General features: G+C 37.9%; 1 protein-coding gene and 1 long non-coding RNA gene across 7 annotated transcripts in view; one reads left to right on the top strand and one right to left on the bottom strand.

Moving 5' to 3' along the window:
- The window catches only part of Su(z)12 (Polycomb protein Su(z)12), a 104,817-nt gene extending 96,121 nt beyond the window's left edge, over nucleotides 1–8,696 (top strand). For 2 of the 6 annotated variants that reach the window (XM_071679326.1, XM_071679325.1), the window contains exons 12-14: nucleotides 2,790–2,981; nucleotides 3,670–3,736; nucleotides 7,070–8,696. In XM_071679326.1, the coding sequence (XP_071535427.1) occupies nucleotides 2,790–2,981; nucleotides 3,670–3,736; nucleotides 7,070–7,180 (370 nt within the window). In that variant the 3' untranslated portion in view covers nucleotides 7,181–8,696. The other 4 variants (XR_011714774.1, XM_071679329.1, XM_071679330.1 and 1 more) reach the window with 4 other exon arrangements.
- Nucleotides 8,697–8,701: 5 nt separating this feature from the next.
- LOC139758164 (uncharacterized) overlaps nucleotides 8,702–13,485 on the bottom strand; it is a 90,611-nt gene continuing 85,827 nt past the window's right edge. Inside the window, exon 3 of the long non-coding RNA XR_011714775.1 lies at nucleotides 8,702–9,592. This is a non-coding gene — a long non-coding RNA (uncharacterized lncRNA). The remainder of the gene's footprint in view (nucleotides 9,593–13,485) is intronic.

Below are 13,485 nucleotides of genomic sequence, written 5' to 3'. Positions count from 1 at the left end.
TAATGAAAGGGCAAGAGAGATGTTTGGTAATAAAAAGAGTGTGGTTGAGAGAGCAGAAGAGGGTGTTTTGAAATGCTTTGGCCACATGAAGAGCATGAGTGAGGAAAGATTGACAAATAGGATATTTGTGTCAGAGGTGGAGGGAATGAGTAGAAGTGGGAGACCAAATTGGAGGTGGAAAGATGGAGTGAAAAAGATTTTGAGTGATCGGGGCCTGAACATGCAGGAGGGTGAAAGGCGTGCAAGGAATAGAGTGAATTGGAACGATGTGGTATACTGGGGTCGACATGCTGTCAATGGATTGAACCAGGGCACGTAAAGTGTCTTGGGTAAACCATGGAAAGTTTTTTGGAGCCTGGATGTGGAAAGGGAGCTGTGGTTTCGTGCATTATACATGACAGCTAGAGACTGAGTGTGAACGAATGTGTCCTTTGTTGTCTTTTCCTAGCGCTAGCTGGTGCACATGCGGGGGGAGGGGGTTGTCATTTCATGTGTGGCGGGGTGGCAATGGGAATGAATGAAGGCAGACGGTATGAATTATATACATGCGTATATATGTATATGTCTGAATGTGTATATATATATGTATATGTTGAGATGTATAGGTATGTATATGTGCGTGTGTTAACGTGTATGTATATACATGTGTATGTCGGTGGGTTAGGCTATTCTTTCGTCTGTTTCCTTGCGCTACCTTGCTAACTTGGGAGACAGTGACAAAGTATAATTATAATAATATATTAGGTCTGTGCTAGATTTGGCCTTTCCTAGTGGCTTGTTAAGGATGAGACTTTAAAGACTAAGATGCAGTACTGGAATTCATTAGTTATGGAGGCTATTGTTGTAGCCGCTCCATTGAGGGAGTTCCAGAAGTAAACAGGCATCGTAGATATAGATAGATAGATGGATAGAAGTAGTAGTTAGGAACATGACTAGAGCATTAGGTGGTAGTAGTTAGTAGGAACATTAGGTAGGAGCTTCTGCAAACACTGCACTAGACTTGCCATCTGCCAGTAACCTGTTAAGGATGAGGCTTTAAAGGCTAAAACGCTCACTAGTTATGGAGACTTTTGCCGTAGCCACCCCCTTGGAGTTCCAGAAGGGAACACGTGTCAGATACAGATAGATTAGATAGATTAACTAAAGTAATTTTATAGATACTCAGAAAATCTTTGGTTTCTATTATTCTGTTCTTGAGATTAGACTTTATTTTTAGTGAAAGTATCCTGTTGAATTTTTTTCTTTTACTATGTTACCCTTTAAGTAGCAGGTGATTTGCAGAAAGTTGCTTGTGATTTGGACAAAAAATCAGTCCAGAATTTATGTTTCCAAATACAGAATGAAAGAAATATGTGTGAAAGAAAAAATGTATAGAAACAAGGAAGCCAGCTAAACTTATGTGGCCTTACTGTATGCTAAAGTTAGTAAGATGTAAGCCTTATGATGCAAATTATTAATGACACCATGCTATTTTTTAAAGAAATACATTGAAAAGTTAAGGCTATGTACACAAGAGGGAGGTAATGCCATGATGTAGTGATGAAATGATGCATTAATACCCGAGTAGAGGGTGGTTGTGGGATGGTGGAGGGTGGGTTTGGGGTGAGCCTTGTTGCTCAAAATTCATTAAATGACACGTCTTTCTGTATGAGCACTTTTTTCTTTCATTCTTGCTCGCTGCTTCAGGCAGCTGGACCTTAGAGGAAAATCCGTAATTGTTTCCTTTGTCTCTCCCTATTTTTGTATGATAATGAAATTACGGGAGGAGGGTTTCCAGCCCCCTGCTCTTGCTCCTTTTATTTGCCTTTTGCAACAAGCATGGAAGACAAGGATGATATTCATTCTCCATTATTCGTAGAATGATTTATAAATACTAGTTTCATACATACGGGATATGAGTTTTACTTATACGCATATTTTTTATAGATACAGGAAATATAAACTTTACATATATTTGCTTTTATATGCATGCATATTTACTCTTCAGAATGTGTTTCTGAGATTGAGTAGAGCACCTAAAGTGAAGAGGGGATATTTAGCAGCCTCACAGAATACCAAACTGGGAATTTAAACAAATCCTGCAAAGCAAAGGGGCTTGCAACACAGGTCATTATATAATGACTTTGGTCATTGAAGGGTTAATGCTCATTTTTTTTCTGATTACCCACCTTTTATTAAGAGGTTTTTTTCACTCTAGGTAGGGATCACCAGATGGCCTTAATTGCAGTAATAGATCAGTTTCCAATTTGATTCAGCCAGTTGTTTAGTGGCTTACTTTTTGGCTCATAAAAAGGATTTTGAGTAATATGAGAAACTTTACTAGTCCCAGGTTGTGTGAATAATATATGTGTGTTTGCCCACTTTTTAAATCTTTTATACATTACATGAAAGAACTGCTTCATGGGTGAGTATGAAATGTATGCAATTGAATTGCAAGTGAATTCAAAGAGCAACTGACCGCTGGTTCCTGATGAGGCTGCTTTTATCATGTGAAAGTGGTTGGAGTCTTTTGACATTTGTTAGGGATAATTAGCAAGGGAATGGCTGCTGAGAACTTTCAAAAGTGACCTAGGGGCCAGATTTGGTTTAGTGACTAAGAGCATGTACTTTAGAGCACTTTTCCTTGGTTCAGAAGAGTCTTATCTTAAGAGTGCTACACTGGGGTAACAAGTAGTAGAGGCATTCATATAATGCTGGTGTAGCTATGTATACCTCAGAATTAAAGAGCAGCCACTTATTTACTATTGAAGGTTTGTCTGAACTTTATCATATTTTTCTTGATTACACAGGATGCAAGATCCTAGCGTGCAGAAGCAGTTACTAGCAAATTGGGAGGAGCAGCGTAGATCAGCGAAAAAGATTTTTCCAACCTTCAATGGTTCTAACCCTTCCACGTTATCAATGAAGCAGGAATCAACAACCTTCTCGTCAGCCAACACTGGGCTGTCTGAGGAGAGCAAATGCTCTCCCGCCAAAAGCAAGTGAGATGATGCTTTTGTAATTTTGTTATGGTGTAGAAGAGGAATCAGCAGGAGGTCAAGAGGAAGGTATAGGAGCTGAAAACAGGCTAAATAAGAGATGGGTTGAGAGAGTATCAGTAAACTTCAGAGAAAATGGGAAAATATGTGGCGAGAACAAGGGAACAGATGGGAGCATCAGGGATGGAAGGAGATAGGTAAGTGGTAACAGGCAAGAAGTGAATAAGAGGTGGAGTGAGAGTTCTGAGGGATGTTAAATGTTTTAAGTGTCTTCTTTTCAATCTTTTTTCACTGAAGGCTCACCTAAATTCATTTATTGTATTTTTTAGCACCCACCTCATGTCCATGATTAAAGTTCCATCAAGAAGGTATGTGGCAGGTGAATTAGAGAGTAAAAAGGGATCCTTAAAGACTTAAAGTGTATGTTCACATAACCTCATGATGCAGTTAATTTTGAATAATTGTTATATGTTACAAATAAATCTTGGGCCTTAAGATTTTCTTAATTTTAAGCATGTTCATGCTGTTATGTTTTAAGTTTAGAGTAACTTAGAAACAGCCAAACAAATGGAAACTTATTAGAATTTATTTTTTTTTTGCCTAGTGGAACTAAGGCTTAATTAGTTTTACAGATTTTTTTTTAATTATTATTAGTTGGGGAATAGGACAAACACTTGTGTTTCCTTTTCAGCTGCTTGTATTCTTTCCCTTTTGGCACTTCGTATTGTCAGGAATGTGGAGAATCTAAGCTTGCCCAGGTAAGATGTGAAAACTGGAGGAGGATTACAAGCACCATTTCTGGTATTTGAGGATGTTTATCCTTATTCACTATCCAAAGGGTGCCAAGAGGTACCTTCAGTTTTAAGATGTGCTCATTGGAGATATCAGCTATTTCCTTTTTCTCTTTTGATATCAAGTTTCAGTTGGTTTGATGTAGCTTAAGAGTTTCTCAGCTAGTCATACCTGTCAGTGAATATATTTAGAAAATGATGCTTACTGTTTTTTCCCACTATTTCAAGATGCTCACAGACCCACAAAACAGTCTCTTTTATTCATTGATGCAGCATTTCGGAAAATATCTATATTGCCCTTATTCACTTTTACTTTCCAAGTTATTACCTTCTCTTCCTAAGTATTAATCTTACCATGAGGAGATGGGATATTTTCACACACACAGTGCATACTACAGTTTATTTTCCTTAAAAGCTCAAAATTTCCTCTAAGTTATTTTTCATCCACCAGTATTTAACAGAATTATTCTTGCTCCTCAAGAGTAAAAAAGTGATGATTTAATCTATCACTTCAAACACATGTAATAACACTCTTCCTCTTGATAGCTATCTGTTGAGTACCTGCATACCTCAGTTATTGGGAAAGGAGCATGATTAACAGACCTCTTCCTTATGCAGGCAGTATCACAAGACTTCTGCTTAAGCTGTGGACACTATAGAAAACATTTTGATATAAGGAAATGGTATCAGTAAATATTCTGTATAGATAGAAACTGTAACACCAAGAATCTTTTTGGGATTGTCTCTTCTTTGCTGTGTTGCTCACATGCCCACGTATTTCTGAACATATATGTTTTGAAGATTGTAATCGTCAGTTGCCCAGAAGTCACAGAAAAGTAACTGAATATCATGTCCCCAAAACATTGAATTCTTAAAAGTGCATGCACAAGGGTTTTTTTCTTTTTTTTTTTTGCTTTCTAATACTTGAGCGTGTTACTGGTCTCATAATCTAAACCAAATTTCATAAAATTTTGGCCTTTGTTTTCTTCTGCATATTCTTAGGCCGTTTGGTTGCATAGATGGTGAACCAAATCCTGAGGTAGCTGTGATAGAACTGGATTCCCCATTAGAAGTGATTTACTGTTGATTGATAACAAGAATGGCTTGTCATGGGGTTCCTGCAAGTGGTATGCACAGCAACCAAACCAACACTGTTCCTGAGAGGATGGGGCAGTTCGATGATTGGCCAAGCATGGCCACAAGATTATGATCCTTCTGTGAGATTGGTGCATGTGACAGAATGTCAAGTTCTTCAGTGAAGAGGCATTTCATACAGTTTTTTTTCATGGGGATAAGAAGGTTTCTTGTTTTGCAGTATACCTTGAGGTTTAGGACACTTATGTCTTCATTTTCATGGCACTGAGATACTTTTGGAAGATGAGCTGTCAAATGTGACAAGAGATACTTAGATAGAGGAAAGTCTCACAAACAAAATGATATATACTTTTGCATTTATTGTAATTTCTAGTTGTAAGAAAAAATGGAATATAAGGATGGGTAAAAAAGTACCGAAAATGGGATTTTATTGCCACTGCATTACATTGCATGGGAAGTTTGAGGAGCCAGAGTTTTAAGGGGGTTAAAAGTATGTAAGAGTGATTTTGAATGTGATTGGTAATAATGATGTGTGGTTTCAAATTGTTGGCCTAACTTTGGAGAGTAGCATAGAACAAGAGGTGGCTTAGTCAAATAATACTTTACTGTAAAGTAATTTCCATAAAAAAGGTGTTATTGAATTGATGATATTGGAGGATGAATGAATGTCCCATTGCAGGTTCCTCCACATCTGTAACAAGACAATGGATGATTATTCATTACCCAAGTGGCTTCTTTCCAGATCCCTTTATCATGGCCTTTAGGATTTTCACAATAGTACAGTACTTTGCATTACAAAACCAGTACAGGATAGATTTACAGTATGGTTTAGTATCATATATGGTGAACACAAGTGCAGATATAAGAGGAGAGCTTTATCACAGTTCACACTATTGTGCTGTTCAGGATACTGTTAGCATTTTTCACAAAACAGAAAAGATATGATATTATTACGCAACAGTGAGATGTTATACACAAGTTCTACACTAAATACCATATGTAATTCAGTTCAGTAAAAGCCTTAGCATGGTGAATGGCATTCACACAATTAGATATGTAGCTACACTAAAGAGACACCACTGCACCACATGTGTATGTGACTGCTGCAGCCAACCACTGCTGAGGAATATTTGTTGTAATGAATATTATCTCAGATTAATGACTGGTCTTTATTTCCTTTGCATCCTTACTACCCCTCTGATTAACGACAGAGTTTGGTATTACTGTTAGCAGATGCTGCTGTAATTTAGCAGGTCTTGATATTCAGGAGTATCATTAAGGTTATACTGTACCTGATTGCTTCTTCCAGTTACACACATTAATTCTCTAGCTGTCATTTGCTAGTGCACACTGACCACAGCCAAGTCCTACAGAATGTTCATTTCTTTACCTTAACTGTTCCATTGCTTCCCTGCTTCAGCACACTGTCCCTCTTTATACCACTTTAATCCCTATGATTCAGTCTCATTCATGTCTTTCTTCCTTGTGAATGCTCAGGACTCAAAACTCTAAGGCTTCCTTCACTCCATCCTTCTCTCTATTTCTTGGTCTCCCCCTACTTCTCCCTTTTTCTCTTAACCTTTCCATGCATCAGAACCATTCCAGCTCACCTTGCTTAGCTCTTTTAGTCAAAATTTTCTTATTACCACACCTTTCTCTTTTGCTGTCACTTCTTTCATGATCAACCCTCCTCCCACCACATGGTGTCCTTAGGCATTTCATATCAAAGATGCCCATCATCTTTCCTTTAGCATTCAAGGTCCAAGACACATCCATTCAACACTATTGGGACTATCTACCTTTATACACACCAATCTTTCCCCCGATAGACACTCCTTGTACCACACCCTCATTGAAATGTAAAATAGCAATGAACAGTAACTTCACTTCCATTTCCTTAACATATTACACAACCGTTAAGCTTCTTATTCTTATTTCAACCTCTGCAATGACATCAGTTTGCTTTATTCTCACCACAATTTCATTGTATTTTTGTATTTTGCTTTTCTGTTTGAATTTATAGCATTCCATAGTCTAATTTTCATAAACTTATGTAACACCACACTTTTATTGAAAGTATTGGGACATTTGAATCTTTCCAAACTACATAAGTCTGCATCATCTCATTTCTTTACCTTCCGCCATCTTCTTGTGCAGCTTTCATACTTTATCATTAATTGTTGATATTTTTTGTGGCTGTTACAGGTGATGGAGGGAATGAGAAATGTAGTGTACAATGATGTGGTAATCTCTACGACTCAGGGTCATTTCTGCTGCGCAAGGGCTGCACTCAAGTACAGTACAAAAGTTGTGTAGATGGCGCCACTGAGGGACTGCAGGGGCCTAGCATAACCACTGCCAGTACAATATTGTGGCCCAGGAGTTGCTGCCCAGTTTTAATTATATGGTTTTACCAGTTTTGATATGTATTTATAATTGGCATACCAAAATTTCTTGGTAGAAACTGCACAAGACTGTGAGGCAAGCATATAGTTGAGTTTTTACGTTTAGAACCATACTGTTGTCGGTGGCTTCAGGTCTCATACTTGCGAGGTGCCAAGTAAGGATGAACCATGTGATGGTTTGTGATCATCCTAGCTTTAGTAAGTTTCAGTAGTTTTTTTGGTTGTCAGAATGGTTTCTAAGATCTGGTTTTAAATGTTACAAATATGTATTTTATTAAAAATGAATTTGAAAGATATGGGTGATTATGTGGGTCACCATTGTATGAAGTATTATATCTGTGTATAAGTTTAGATATCAAAATGTACCTTTAGAGCTTGGTAAGCTGTTATCAGCCAAAATGAATTGCTGGTAATTGCTTTTATTATTTATTTATTTTTCCAGAACTAAAGTAGATCATCTGAGTTTCCAGTTTTAGACTTGCCTCATATTATCTGAAGTAAGTGTTAAACCACACAGGAGTACCTGGAGTATCTTCACCACACTGACATAAATGGGTAGCTAACATCCCCATTGCTGATGACGTAATAAATCATGGACCAAGACCCACTGTATCTTAAGGCCATGGAAATAACCAAAGTATGAATTACACATATATTTTGTTACAGGAATTTCCTAGCCAGCATTTTTGAGATCTTTGGGGTAAAGTGTCCTTTGCAGTCAGATGATATGCAGTTTGTGCATATGCTCTATGTAAATTATTGGTATTGATATTATTTATATAGAACTTTTAGGCTATGTTCTGGAGATGCTTTCAGTCCTGTCAGTTTGTTTGACAGAATATGTGTGCTCAAAGCTGTGTGTTTGTTTGTTTGGCAGGAATGAAGGGTAGAATGAATAGTGAATCAATTAGTGAGTGAGTGAGTTGATAGTACACCAGTGTATTTATATTATGAGAGTATGAACAGACCAGTGCATCTTCTGAATGTGTCCTCTTTCTTGAGTTACTAGCTTGATTTCTCATGACTTGAGTGTCATGAAGATTAGCATCTTGATTATGGAATCAGATTCTTTTCTATTTTTTTTTATTTTGCCGATTTCATGAGTTTAACATGGGAAGCAGCAAATTTTATTATTGGTTGGCATGGATAATCAAGAGGAAAGTAGCTGTTGATGCGGCAGATAATTTTATAATCAAGATGAAAGTTAACTAACTGTTGGATGATCATGGAAGTAATTTATTTGAGATCAAGAATCAGATGGTCAATTTATACTTTGTATCATTCAAAGAATGAGTATCTGTTGGGATATATGAACTAGTGGCATACACTAATTTTTGAGTTAAATCTTGTAAAAATTCTATTTGATGGAAATATGTTGTCCTACCTTCCAGTACTGGTGAGTATTTACAATAAAAAATTTTGATATTGTCGTTTTTTTATTTCACACATTGCTTGTATGGTTTTCTTCTGGAGATATATGGTGGAAGACTGCTAGCAAAAGACTTAAGAAATGAAAAGGCCCTTGGAGAATGGGTTAGGTTCTCTTATGAAATACATATTGTGGTTTATTTTAGATTCCTGTTATCAGGATATCTCTGGAGAAGTGGCCCAGAGAAGAAAGAAAACCACCCACATATTTCTTGCAACATCCCTCCAAGGGGTGGGATGATGGGTTGGCCTAGAAATCCCTAGTTTATTATCTTTTGAAAATTAGTATTTTTTCTAGAGGCTCACTTCATAACTACTTTTCAAAGCTGAGAAAAGGCATTTGTATAAAAGACATTATCAAGACATATATGTTTACTTGTACAGGAACTATGTGGGTAACCCTTTCAGTGCCTAATTGACTTAATGGCCTTCCCCTGTGTGTAAGTGACAGCTTATTTTTTGTCCATGTTTGAGGTGCACAAAAAATATAAAAACCATTGATGTTTTCTTACAAATTAAGACAGCCATTTCTGGTTTATGCAAAACACATTACTTGATGTATTTGCATGTCCTAAGAAGGTTGCAAAAAACATTCTGTATTTTTCATCAGTATGAGTAGGTGCACAGTGATCTATCAAAATTATTTTTTTCTTCTGAATTAAGAGGTCACATATTAGTTTCGGAGCTACGTTAGTGACTGGAATGGCCAATTATAGGGAGGGCAGCTTGGGCATGCAGTAAATGCGAAAGGTGCTGTTTGCCATAGATGTGGCACGTCCATGGAAAATGTGCGCAACCTTCTTCCATGTTTACTTGTAGGTTACAGGGTCCTCTGAGCAGCTCCAGTGACTCTATCCTTTTGTTTGGGTTACCATCTATGCTCAGCCAACAGAGCCTACAACAATTACAGAATTCAGCTTGTGACGGGAAAGCACATTCATCAGTTGAGGACTATAGCAACCTACTACTTTTGCCTTGACTAAAGATAATTGCACAAGAAGGGCTCATTGTCAAATGTGTCCTTTTATGGTACCCTTGACTTAACAACAGAGGCAATCAAAATTTGATTTTAACTTACAAGCAATACCTGGTTTATAAATGTGACCAAGTAGATGACTATTTGATAGGATTACAGCAAATTTGTAATTATGCAGCAGATTAAACAAGTATCAGATTTGGGACATGTCCATCTGCCTTCACCAACAAAAACTGGGATATGAAGACAGGTAGTTTAAATTATTTCATGTTCACAGACTTTGAAAACTTAAAAGTTCCCTGAAAAGTAGGTACACAGAATGCTATAGTTAAGAATGAAAAGGCACGTAGAGTGAATTAGGTAAGCATTTGATGAAAGTTATGTAGATTGTGATTGTAATGGCTTCAGTATGACTGGAAAATAGAAAAAGGTGAAAAATTGTAAGTGGATGTGTCAATTATGGGATGGGTGAGGGGAGAAGCAATAAAGGGGGATATGGCTGTATGTCTGTAAGGTAGGTGAAAGCAAAGCATGAATAGGGTTTGCGTTACTTTGGGTTTTGCCAAATATTGAAATACAAATTATTTGTTGAGTGTACATCAACAGATATTGCAGAGGAAAGATGAAAAAAAGCTTTTACATAACTCAATATAGGAGGATAAACTTACTAATAAGATGAGGAAGAGAGGGAAAGTAGCAGAGTTAATCAGATATAAGGATATTTCAGATGATGCTACATGAATGATTATTGATCAGATGCGATGATGGAATTTTTTATAGAGGGTAGTTTGAACTGAGATATTTATCTTGACATAAAACAAAAAAATAAGAAGCACTTTTATAAGTATGGAGGTCTATATTTCACTTTGACGAACTAGGCATGGGTTGAGGATGAGTGAACTAGAAGCTGCATCTTCAAGATCCTCCCCATGAAACTGGGAACAGAGGCATTGATAAGACAACTGCTGAAATGGAAAGTACAACAGAGAGGAGCAATTTGAGATGAGAGGAATGGATATGGAGACAGCATATGAAATGTTATTTTGAATAACTGATTCCTGCTTGTAAATAAACATGGCAAAATGTCGACAGTAAATGTACAAATTTTTGGACTGTAAAATTAGACAACAGATGGAAGAATGTGTGATATTCATGAATATAATGGTGTTTGTCGTAATACATTGGGGAACATTTTATCTGGAGTGAGTCTTTTGTAACAGAGAAGAGAAAAATTAAGAGCTGGGATATTATGAATATTAAGAGGCATGGGATGGAAGGCTGTTGATATGATGGATGTGAAACAGTGAACAAAATATGTTAAGAATAAAGGTAAATTATTTTGAATGAAGAAGCAAGGGACTTTGTAGATAGAATTTGAGCTAGAGGTAGATGGCACTGTGGATCAAGAAACCAAAAGCTGTTACTGGAAAGCTTTAGAGTATCAAGAGGTGCTTAGATGATGCTTATAGGAAGTTGAATTATTGTTAAATAGAATCCTTAGATAGACTTCTGACAATAACTGCAGAAATCTGTCTATCCCAGATGCTCGTTCCCTTTAGGAACTCTGTTGAGGGGGATGGCCCGGCAAAAAGTCTATAACTGGTGAATCCCAGTGCAGAAACTGCAGAAATAGGTGAATGAGTTTGGAAAAGTGTGTGAAAGGAGAAAATTGAGAGTAAATGATAATAAGAGCAAGGTAATATTAGGTTCGGTAGGGGTGAGGGACAAGTTAATTGGGATGCAAGTTTGAGTGGAGAAAAATTGGAGGAAATGAAGTGTTTTAGATATCTGGTAGTGGGCTTAGCAGTGAATGGAACCATTGAAGTGGAAGTGAGTTACAGGGTGGGGGAAGGGGCAAAGATTCTGGGAGCGATGAAGAATATGTGGAAGGAGAGAATATTATTCAAATATATCTCGGAGCAAAAATGGGTATGTTTGAAGGAATAGTAGTTCCAACAATACTATATGGTTGTGAGGCATGGGCTATAGATAGGGTTTTATGGAGGAGGGTGATGTGTTGGAAATGAAATGCTTGAGGACAGTATGTGGTGTGAGATGGTTTGATCGAGTAAGTAATGAAAGGGTAAGAGAGATGTGTGGAAATATAAAGCATGTGGTTGAGAGAGCAGAAGAGTGTGTGTTGAATTGGTATGGACATATGGAGAGAATGAGTGAGGAAAGATTGACAAAGAGGATATATATGTCAGAGGTGGAGGGAAGAAGGAGAAGTGGAAGACAAAATTGGAGGTGGAAGAATAGAGTGAAAAAGATTTTGAGCGATCGGGGCCTGAACATACAAAAGGGTGAAAGGTGTGCACATAATAGAGTGAAATGGAACAATATGGTATACTAGGGTCTACATGCTGAAATGGACTGAATGAGGGCATGTGAAACATTAGGTAAACCATGGAAAGGTAGGTGGTGCCTGGATGTGGATAGGAAGCTTGACAGTTAGAGACTGAATGTGAATGAATGTGGCCTTTTTTGTCTTTTCCTGATGCTACCTCACTGACACAGGTGCTGCCTCCTACCCTGGGTTGACAATAGGGAGGGAATGGGGTTTGTGTGTGTGTTGGCATCCTTAGCCCCAGCAAACCAAACAAGGTTAAGGTTGCCTTTTAAGAAATGTAATAGGCTGGTGATGCTGTTTCTTGTGGGATTGAGTGGTGTCGGGAATGTATGAAGGCAGCAAGTATGAATATGTACATGTGTATATATATATATATATATATGTCTGTGTATGTGTATATGTTGATATATTTTTTTTTTTTTTTATACTTTGTCGCTGTCTCCCGCGTTTGCGAGGTAGCGCAAGGAAACAGACGAAAGAAATGGCCCAACCCCCCCCCCCATACACATGTACATACACACGTCCACACACGCAAATATACATACCTACACAGCTTTCCATGGTTTACCCCAGACGCTTCACATGCCCTGATTCAATCCACTGACAGCACGTCAACCCCTGTATACCACATCGCTCCAATTCACTCTATTCCTTGCCCTCCTTTCACCCTCCTGCATGTTCAGGCCCCGATCACACAAAATCTTTTTCACTCCATCTTTCCACCTCCAATTTGGTCTCCCTCTTCTCCTCGTTCCCTCCACCTCCGACACATATATCCTCTTGGTCAATCTTTCCTCACTCATTCTCTCCATGTGCCCAAACCATTTCAAAACACCCTCTTCTGCTCTCTCAACCACGCTCTTTTTATTTCCACACATCTCTCTTACCCTTTCGTTACTTACTCGATCAAACCACCTCACACCACACATTTTCCTCAAACATCTCATTTCCAGCACATCCATCCTCCTGCGCACATCTCTATCCATAGCCCACGCCTCGCAACCATACAACATTGTTGGTACCACTATTCCTTCAAACATACCCATTTTTGCTTTCCGAGATAATGTTCTCGACTTCCACACATTTTTCAAGGCTCCCAAAATTTTCGCCCCCTCCCCCACCCTATGATCCACTTCCGCTTCCATGGTTCCATCCGCTGACAGATCCACTCCCAGATATCTAAAACACTTCACTTCCTCCAGTTTTTCTCCATTCAAACTCACTTCCCAGTTGACTTGACCCTCACCCCTACTGTACCTAATAACCTTGCTCTTATTCACATTTACTCTTAACTTTCTTCTTCCACACACTTTACCAAACTCAGTCACCAGCTTCTGCAGTTTCTCACATATATATATATATTTTTTTTTTTTTTTTTTTTTTTTTTTTTTTTTTTTTTATACTTTGTCGCTGTCTCCCGCGTTTGCGAGGTAGCGCAAGGAAACAGACGAAAGAAATGGCC

The sequence above is a fragment of the Panulirus ornatus genome, chromosome 29 (assembly GCF_036320965.1).
Source record: "Panulirus ornatus isolate Po-2019 chromosome 29, ASM3632096v1, whole genome shotgun sequence".
In the NCBI taxonomy this organism is placed as follows: domain Eukaryota; kingdom Metazoa; phylum Arthropoda; class Malacostraca; order Decapoda; family Palinuridae; genus Panulirus; species Panulirus ornatus.
Note: the sequence above shows the minus strand (reverse complement) of the source record. Positions and strands in the feature narration are given on the sequence as shown.